The 10,388-nt window shown below is 40.9% G+C and overlaps 2 protein-coding genes across 2 annotated transcripts; one reads left to right on the plus strand and one right to left on the minus strand.

The window, feature by feature from the left end:
- The first annotated feature begins 917 nt into the window (after nucleotides 1-917).
- LOC107570423 (gastrula zinc finger protein XlCGF57.1-like) lies at nucleotides 918-4,665 on the plus strand. The gene is made up of 2 exons (XM_016256651.1): nucleotides 918-1,002; nucleotides 2,873-4,665. Exons 1-2 carry the CDS (start codon nucleotides 918-920, stop codon nucleotides 4,090-4,092), a joined length of 1,305 nt encoding a protein of 434 aa, XP_016112137.1. The 3' UTR covers nucleotides 4,093-4,665.
- On the minus strand, nucleotides 4,273-10,382 carry LOC107570422 (UHRF1-binding protein 1-like). The gene is made up of 8 exons (XM_016256650.1): nucleotides 10,266-10,382; nucleotides 9,854-10,034; nucleotides 9,681-9,764; nucleotides 9,440-9,586; nucleotides 8,245-8,354; nucleotides 7,910-8,051; nucleotides 7,603-7,796; nucleotides 4,273-4,281 (listed from the first exon to the last, which is right to left on the minus strand). The coding sequence occupies exons 1-8, from the start codon at nucleotides 10,347-10,349 to the stop codon at nucleotides 4,273-4,275; spliced, it is 951 nt and encodes a 316-aa protein (XP_016112136.1). The 5' UTR covers nucleotides 10,350-10,382.
- Between the last annotated feature and the right edge of the window lie 6 nt (nucleotides 10,383-10,388).

Consider the following 10,388-nt stretch of genomic DNA (forward strand, 5'->3'; position numbering starts at 1 on the left):
TGGCGTGCTCCGCAGTTGTTTTTATGTTTTTGTTAGTTTGTCCTGTCTTTAGTTATATCCCTGCAATCAGTTTCACCAGAGACGAATTGCTGGACATTCGGAAGTACACACCACCCGATATTTCACCGTTTTTTGATTATTCTGATGTTTTGCTGGACATTGTTGTCGGGGGAGCTGTGGCGTTGATTAAGCGCTTCAGTACGCGCAGACGGGGGAAGCGAGCCGGCGCGCTCGTCAAGCTCAGGCAGCGCGGATTCAGCACGCCGTTGCCTAGCATCCATCTGGCGAACCTCCGCTCTCTACCCAACAAAACAGACGAACTCCTTCTGCTCTCCCGGACAAATAAGGATTTTTCTAACTCTGCTGCTCTGTGTTTCACGGAAGCCTGGCTGAAAGACGCCATTCCGGACAGCGTGTTGAGTCTGCTGGGCTTTCAGCTGTTTAGAGCAGATTGCGACGCAGAATCAACGGGGAAATCGCGCGGCGGCGGGACATGCATTTACATCAATGAGAGGTGGTGTACAGATGTAACTGTGTTAAAGAAGATGTGCTGTTCAGATCTAGAAGTGCTCTTCATTAATTGCAAGCCGTTCTACTCGCCGCGGGAGTTTTGCTCGTTCATTCTCGATTCTTCTTCTGAAAGAAGAAAGTCATATACACACCTAGGATGCCTCTGGGGTGAGTAACACACAGACTAATTTTAAGGTGAACTAACCCTTTAATCAGTGAACTATATGTCTGTCTTCTGAAATAAAAATTGCTCATATAAAGATACTTAATTATTAACTATCACAAATGCGCTGTAGTTAATAGGGAATTGAGAGCACTTCACACTTGCTTATATAAGGTCTGTGTTGTTCATAACTTAAGGAATCTGTGATTCATTTCTTACAGATCCACGTGACACTATTATAAAGATGGCATTTATTAAAGAGGAGAGTGAAGACCTGAAGATTGAAGAAACATTCAGAGACAAACATGAAGATACTGAGGAACAAACAGGTTGGTTTTCATTCTCAAAACTGCACTCACTCATTTGATCCTTATTAAAATGTCCAGTTCTACAGAAAGGAATGATATTTTAGAAGAATGTCACACGAGTTTTGTAATTAGAAATGTTTTATTTGACATGGAACGGGTCACATCATGTTAGAGTTGCCACCTTCAGCGAGGCAAAATAAGGCACACCCATTCACGACGTATTATATTAGTATTATAAATGGTGCAAAATACTTATTTGTTGATTCAACTTTGGCCTTTGTAAAATACAGGACAAATCGTGTCCCGTATTGATTTGATACGGGACACATGAATTTACCTTTAAATATGGGACGATTCCATATTTTAAAGGGGTCCTATTATGCTCTTTTACAATGCATGCTTGGTGGTTCGAAAAACGCATTTTTTTACATAATTTACATTATTACAAACGGCTCGATTAGTTCCGGGTTTGATGAACGCCCGCCTTCCGAAAAACGAAATGTGATGTGATTGGTTAGCTATCCCAGTGCGTTGTGATTGGCGAACAGCTTAGACGGTGTTTCAGTACTGCCCTGCCCCTTGCCAAAGCAGCAAGTTTAGTTAAGGATGGCGTCAATATTGCCATATCAATTTGAGCCGGATTCAGACCCAGAGAATATTGAAAAAGAGGATCGCGCAGAACCTTTGCACGCACGGAAATTGCAAGACATATTAGACTGGTAATGTTACTGTGTTTTTTTTTATTTTGGTTAAATCACGTTTTAAATAGGATGTCAACAACCGCTTAAAAATGACTGCATTTACTATGCACAGATAAGTGCATATGTATTATTTTTATTGTTATTTAATTCTAACATTATTACATGAATTGCAGTGAAACTGTTATACAGTTGAATTTATTTATACCATAATCCAGTATTTCCCAGGCAGCATATATATGCAAACTCATTCTCTGCCAGCAGGAGGTGCTGTTTGAGTGGTAGAGATCAAGGTTTCCCGGTAACGGCTGTACACAAAGCAGCGCTCCGCTCAAAAAAACACTGCTTTATCAGACGTTACATGCCAGATTTTTTTCTGAAGACAGTCTGTTTCCTTCAGAAATACAGTGATATAAAAACACCCGCACTCAATGTATGGGAAACACTGTAGTCTCATAATTGAAGTGTAAATTCTGCAGATTACATCGTTGTCCAGTATTGTACTCTCAGCAATTTATTATAAAAACGTTTTCATAATTGTAACACATTTACATAATTATTCAGGTGCATGTGTAAAAACTTGACGCTACAGCAGCCCTTCTTCATCGTCTCGTCTGATGTGCTCACTCAACCAAGCGTTCTTACCACAACCTCGCCCCTCCCCACCCCCCAACCATTCACATTTCTGTAGGCGGGAATTATTTGTAATGATATTCTAATGGGCCGCTTTGTGATATCACAAAACCCGGAAAACAAACGCTGTAGTCCAAACGAGCCATTCGTTGTAGTTCTTGAAAAGGGATTTTTTAAAATGAAATATCTCCCTTTGGAGTGCACTTTGAGATTTGTAAGTTTGAAGTTCTTTTTTTATGCCCAAACATACACACTGACTAAAATTAAAAAAGTGAAAAGCATAATAGGACCCCTTTAAGGCACAGGTGGCAACCCTACATTGTGTGGACAGACATGTTGAGATCACATGACCCATTACCATTAAACATGCGCAACTAAGATTACACAATCTTGGCTCTTTTTTTTTATCATCACTTCGAATAATGGGAAGAAATTTTAAGATCTCATTTAACACCTCCTTTTGTAGCTTAGTGTGTATAAGATCTCCATGTTGTTGATTTTAATGTTTGTTCTTTGTGCCATTAAAAATGGTGTTAATCTGGATGTCTTTTTTGCATTAGATCTGATGACACTGAAAGAGGAGAGTCAAGAACTCAATGAAAAGGAAGATAATGTTCAGCATGAGAAATATGGTTTCATGACTGAAGAAAAATCATTTAGTTGCTCACATACTGAAAAGACTTCAGAAAAAAGAGCTCAAAAGACAGCAAATAGAAGTTATTTCACCTGCCAACAGTGCGGGAAAAGTTTCACCAGAAAAGGAAATCTTGAAGTCCACATGAGAGTTCACACTGGAGAGAAACCTTTCACCTGCCAACAGTGTGGGAAGAGTTTCATTAATAAACCAAACCTTAAAAAACACACTAGAATTCATACTGGAGAGAAACCTTACACATGCTCTCAATGTGGAAAAAGTTTTAAACACAAACAACACCTGCATGACCACAAGATAATTCATACTGGAGAGAAACCTTTCACCTGCAAACTGTGTGGAAAGAACTTCATTCATAAACCAAAACTTCAAAGCCACATGAGAATTCACACAGGAGAGAAGCCTTACACATGCTCTCAATGTGGAAAAAGTTTTACATATAAACAACGCCTCGATGACCACATGCAAATTCATACTGGAGAGAAACCTTTCACCTGCCCTCAGTGTGGAAAGCGCTTTGCTAAAAAAAGAACCCTTAAAGACCACATGAGAGTTCACACTGGAGAGAAGCCTTTCACCTGCAAACTGTGTGGAAAGAACTTCATTCAAAAACCAAAACTTCAAAGCCACATGAGAATTCACACTGGAGAGAAGCCTTACACATGCTCTCAATGTGGAAAAAGTTTTACATATAAACAACGCCTCGATGACCACATGCAAATTCATACTGGAGAGAAACCTTTCACCTGCCCTCAGTGTGGAAAGCGCTTTGCTAAAAAAAGAACCCTTAAAGACCACATGAGAGTTCACACTGGAGAGAAGCCTTTCACCTGCAAACTGTGTGGAAAGAACTTCATTCGAAAAGCAAACCTTAAATATCACATGTTCAGTCACAGTGGAGAGAAACCTTACACATGCTCTCAATGTGGAAAAAGTTTTAAACATAAACAACACCTCGATGTCCACATGAGGATTCATACTGGAGAGAAACCTTGCTCCTGTCAACAATGTGGAAAGAGCTTCACTAAAAGAGGAAACCTTAAAAAACACATGAAGATTCACCCTGGAGAGAAGCTGTTTACATGTGATCAGAGCAGGGACGGATTATTACTTCAAAAGAATATTTAAACCATTCTCACTCGGCGTCAAATGCCTGTGCAACACCTATGTTAATCATCTGTACAGCAGTTTAGTTTTTTTTTGCAGCGATGGTGGAAACGACACAAGACCATATATTACCGCAACTGTCAAGACCGGCCCAGATGGTGTTTAGTGTCCCCACCAGCGGCAATAGAAGTGAGTGCGCCTTCAGCACAGCTGGAAGAGTTGTAGAAGAAAAAAGAACTGGATTAAAACGGGCTGCCCATGACCAAAGATTTTTCTAGTCGACTAGTAGTAGTAATAAATACTAAACCATAATGTGCCTTTAATATTTAGGCTATTACTAGCCTATTCTATTCCGCGCTCAGTGTTGCAAAGATGAAGTTGACCATCCTGATTTGCCATCTCCTCACTGGACATGCCTTTATGGATTACATAATGAAAGAGTTTTTGTTTGCAAATTATTGAATAATTTCGTTTTGTAGTCATTTAAAGCTTTCTATAGATATATTTGTCATGTCTGTGATGCTAGTATTCGCCGAGTTTTGGTTCAATTTTGTGAGACGGCAGAAAGTGCATCTTGTATGTTTGTTTGTTTTTTATTTTATTTTACAAAAGCAACATTTTGATATTGTGAGTGCACTCAAATAATAGTAGACCCTTTACAGTACTTAATGATGTATTAGTCTTATCTGTATGAGCAAAAATGACTGCGTATTTTAAGGAGTTTCCACGGTTATAAAAAAAAAATGCAAGTGATCGCACTGGCGCCTTTATGCATTAAGTGCACTGTAGCTTACACTCTCCACACAAATGCTTGGATATTTGCCTAACAGCGCACTAATCTATGTTAAACATTTAAACTAACATTGTAATATGATTAAAGTGTTTTATATCTATAGATTTTCTTTGGCAATTTTACAGAATTAAAGACTTAAACTACACTTTTTTTCTGATATAATTTTTCTCGCCACTAGTGTACTATAAGGCAAATTAAGGAGTATGAAACATGTCTTTAACTGTCAAATATACATGTACACTATATTTCCAAAAGTATTGGGACACCCCCTTCTAATGAACAGGTTTGACTACTTTAATTTCCATGAGTACAAATCTTATAGGGGTCATAGGATGCTACATGCACTTTTACAAGCTGTTTGAACTGAAATGTGTGTTGGCAGTGTGTGTACACAACCACCCTATAATGATAAAAATCCACCCAGTGTTTTTTTTTTTTTTTATCTACTCGAATCTTTACACCTTTCTCAAATCGAGCCGATCTCCGATGCATGACTGTGTGACATCACAAAAACAGGATAGTTTGATTGACAGTAATGTTTCAGCACAGACTGGACTGGTGTCTTACCTTAGACCTGCCCTGAGTGAGCTGTCATCAGTCCGCCGTTGTTTCACCGCCGGAGCAGATGTAGACTAGAATGACTCCTGAGCGATTGAGGTGTTCTGTTGTTGGATGTAATAATGAACATAGCAGTCGTCATTTACTCCCGACATCTGAGCCGCTGAAGTCTGTGCTGAGTGGATTACCTTTGTTTTTGAAAGGAATTCGCCCCTGATCTACATATGTGTTTGTTCACGCAAATTATTTGTGAATCAGCTTCACCTATAGAAGAAGTGAGTATAATGTTTTGTAATGAATCTTTTGTAAATTTCCTAATAATGTGCTAATTAGCAAGTTTGACGATGAATGCGGCTAAAGTAAACAGTCTCTCTGAGAACGGCTCGGAAGAGAGGGGCGAGGTCAGCAGAGCTCATTAACATTAAAAGGAAAATGCTACAAGAACGGCTTGCTCTGAAAGAGCTGTTTTTGACAGGGTAAAAAAGGTGTTTTTTACACTACCATTGAGAAATGTTAACCAAACTATGTTACAGACTTTTCATTGCAATAGTCCAGCCTGGACCAAACAAGAGCTTGAACCAAGGAGTTGTGTTGCATGTTCTGAAAGAAATGGCCTGATCTTCTTAATGTTGTATAAAGCAAATCTGCAGGACTGGGCAGTTTTAGCAATGTGGTCTGAGAAATTTAGCTTATCATCAATCACAACTCCAAGGTTTCTAGCTGTTTTTGAAGGAGTTGTGGTTGATGAACCTAACTGGATGGTGAAATTTTGATAAAGTGATGGGTTTGTTGAAACCACAAGCAGTTCTGTCTTAGCTAGGTTGAGTTGAAGGTGATGGTCCGTCATCCAACAAGAAATGTCTGTTAGACATGCTGAGATGCGAGCAGCTATCGTCGGACCATCAGGATGGAATGAGAAGTAGAGTTGAGTGTCATCAGCATAGCAGTGATATGAAAAGCCATGTTTCTGAATGACAGAACCTAGTGATGCCATGTAGACAGAGAAGAGAAGTGGTCCAAGTACTGAGCCCTGAGGCACCCCAGTAGCTAGATGTTGCAACTTGGACACCTCACCTCTCCAATTGCGCTTTTTCACTGCATGGTACAGCACGGTACGGCTCGGGAAGGTTCACTTTTGGGGGGTTTTCCACTGGGTACAGTACCTGGTACTTTTTTTCGGACCACCTCGGTTGGGGTGCCAAGTGAACCGTACCGTTACCAAAACGTGACGTGTAAACTCTGCTGATCACTGATTGGCCGGAGAGTATCGTCACTACTGCGTCATTGAACTTGCGACGTGAGACACAACAGACCCGCTAGATTTAAATCAGCACTGCCAGCGAAGGATCGAACGCAACTTTTGTTTGAACAAACGCTCTTTTTTTGTAACATCCAAAAAATTGCTTTTTTGTGGTCTGTTGAGAAAGTACAGATGTTCCTCTCGTTGATAGCCGAGGAGCGGATCCAGCGAGAGCTTGATGGGGCGACGCGGAATGAAAACGTTTTTCAGGAGGTCGCTCACCTCGGTTGGGGTGCCAAGTGAACCGTACCGTTACCAAAACGTGACGTGTAAACTCTGCTGATCACTGATTGGCCGGAGAGTATCGTCACTACTGCGTCATTGAACTTGCGACGTGAGACACAACAGACCCGCTAGATTTAAATCAGCACTGCCAGCGAAGGATCGAACGCAACTTTTGTTTGAACAAACGCTCTTTTTTTGTAACATCCAAAAAATTGCTTTTTTGTGGTCTGTTGAGAAAGTACAGATGTTCCTCTCGTTGATAGCCGAGGAGCGGATCCAGCGAGAGCTTGATGGGGCGACGCGGAATGAAAACGTTTTTCAGGAGGTCGCTCAGCTCTTGGCCGCACACGGACCTACAAACAATGTAGGGATAAGTAAAAAAAAAACTGAAGAGCGACTACAGAAGCATAAAGGACCACAACAGCCGGAGTGGTTCAAACAGACGATCGTGGAAGTGGTTCGACCAAATCAGGGGTAGGCAAGTTCGGTCCTAGAGAGCCGCAGTCCTGCAGAGTTCAGCTCCAACCCTGAAAAAAAACTCACCTGCCTATAGCCTTAGTAATCCTGAAGACATTGATTACCTTGTTCAGGTGTGTTTGATTAGAGATGAAGCTAAACTGTTGCAGTTTCTTAAGTGAATGCAAGTAAGAACTACCTTCAGCATGAGTCCGTCCACTTTGATATCTACATGCTCTTCAGGTTTCTGCGAGTCATTGAGTTTGTACAGCTCCATAAATTGTTCTAAGCTCTGACGAAGGTCCAACGCAAACAGATTGAGCCAAACCAGACTGCGAGAGTCAAGCACCAGCTGTAGTGCGTTCAACTGCACATACAAGTTGGGACAGGGGACTGCAGAGAGAGTTTATTCATGTCAATTCAGAGAATGCTTGAGTTGAACTGATATTAAGTGACTATTCTGATTTTGTCAGCATTTATTATGTATGCTGCCACTTCTGTCTTACTGGGATAGTCTTTGCCATCTGGGAAGTAGTACTCTGTGAATTCGGCATGGATAGCCGGCATCTCTTGGGGGAGGTAGAGGGATTTCTTATTGCAGGATATCATGCTTTGAGGACTTGAGCGTGGCTGGTCTGCTGTAGACACCTTCAATACAGCAGAAAAATCAACTTTTAAAGAGTTACTTAAAAATGTCATAATTTACTCAAGTCAATGATGACAACATTTATGCATCTTGATGCAACACATTTGAATTTGAAATGAGTATAAATGGCGCTAAAGAGCTATTTCAGAGGGAAAGATTATTAGTGCATGTGTATGTGTGTTCTTCCACACAAACCTGAAAGATGCTGAAATCTGCCATCCGTAGCACAATTGAGCTGGACATGAGTTGGGTTTTTGGTGCAGGTGGGGGCGAGAAGGAAGTGCTGGAGCCGGTGGAGATCTTTCCTGTGGGAAACACATAAACTCAGACATCACAAACACAGTGGACCATCTGCACAAACCGCAGCCATGTGTTTGTGTGGCACCTCAAACGCACACCAGAGAGGTACCTGTCTCCAGACACCAGCAGCAGTTGGCCGTGGGGGAGAGCGGCCACAAGCCATCTGGGCCTGAGTCCAGCTCCCTAACCATTATCCCTCCACCCTGCGCCTCTAAGACAATCGACTGATGGACTGGGGACACAGAACCCATTACGCAAAAAACCTCTCAAACTAGGACAGGTGTTAGCTGCTACCAGGATACACTTAATGGCCACAACACATTCTAAATTATATCCATGATCATAATATACTCATATAATATAAATATTAGCCATACTATGCTATTGAGCTAAAAACTGTATCACTTTAGCTAAAGACCCTTATACAAAGACTCTGCTATGCTTTCAGTGGCCACATGGAAAACCTCTTGTTAGCCATGAACAGAACTACAACCCATAACTGTGCAGTCAGTGTCATCTGAAAGTGTCTTTGTGAAGAGCCCTTAAAATAGAGTGTCACAAATTCTTGCTATATTGATTGTTTGGATGAGCAGATATCCAGATCTATAATTAATAGTTGTCAATTAAATAACCAGTGTCCGGATCACATTTGACCCCAAAATCCCCCCCTAAAAATAAATGAACAAACAAATAAAAAAATGAATTAATGAAACTGATTTTTGCGTTATTTTCATGCCATTTTGCACACAACTTCTAATTACCATAATGCATCCCTTTATATGAATAATAATATGAATATAATGCCAGCACAAATTCAAAGCAATACATCAGTACTACGATACTGTGTGTATGTATATATATATATATATATATATGTGTGTGTGTGTGTGTGTGTGTAATATGGGAAAATGGGTTTAATAGTCATGAAAATAATGTCAAAAGTTCTTATTTATTTCTTTTGATTTTGGGGTCAAATATGATCCAGACATGTTCTCGATAGGTTGCATGAAATTCATCCATTTTCTGTTTTTCAGTTACAATGAGATGAAATCAGCCAATCAAGGTGTGTTAATGGGCAGGACGTTCTCACCGTGCTGAGGGGAGCTCTGGGTCTGGCCACTGACTGCATTTTTGAGCATTTCCAAATTAGACTTAAACTCATCCAGGAGAGAACGGGCCCAGGTCTCACGAGACTTTGTGGCCTCACCGTAATGCATCCAGTGCATACAGGTCTCACCTGAGAGAGAGAAAGAATGATGTTTTCATAATCAGAACATCTTCTTGTTTAACAGGTTATTACAGTAAGAATCTAATGTGTTTGAGGAGTTTACCAGCTTTGTGGTAGGGATAATAATCTACGCTGATAGAGTTGAAGGACAACTGCATTGCACCACCATCAAATCTCTTATTAATTCCTGCAGAGTGAAAAAGACATATTTCAGCTAAACACCAAACTCTATAACACACTTTGGTGTTAACAGTATTATGTGTGCATATGTGGTACCTCTGTCCTTGGCATTGGTGTCGTCACAGATATGCAGGTCGAGATGTGTGATTTGAAGGTGGTGTGAGGTCTCACGAACATCATAGGCGTTAAACAGCCGTGCCATAGAAGCGGTCTGATCTGCTGTGGCTGAAGCCTGCTGTGTGCGCACCTGTTGGGCTGAAGGAGGTGCCGGTGTTACCTAAAAACACCAACAGAGTTGAAATACACTGTACAGAAATCTCCAAAAACACAGCAAACATTTGACACATCACCAGTCCAAAATCTGAACTAAAATTTTCAACCAGTAGAGGGCACCAAAATATTATTTTGAGAACAGAAAGCAAACCTTTAAAAAAAAAAAAGAGGAAGTATGAAAGAAGTGGTGTGGCTGATTAATGAAGGGGATGAGGAAGTAGCTTCAAACACACACCTGTGTGGTATCGGGGGCCATGCTCTTCCTCTGCGCAGCTGATTTTTCCATGGCTTCACTAAGAGACTTAGCGTACTGCACCATGGCCTTGAGCTGAGAGTCCGTCAGCACCCACAGCAGGTC

Source organism: Sinocyclocheilus grahami, unplaced genomic scaffold, assembly GCF_001515645.1.
Source record: "Sinocyclocheilus grahami isolate Dianchi unplaced genomic scaffold, SAMN03320097.WGS_v1.1 scaffold1455.1, whole genome shotgun sequence".
NCBI lineage: Eukaryota > Metazoa > Chordata > Actinopteri > Cypriniformes > Cyprinidae > Sinocyclocheilus > Sinocyclocheilus grahami.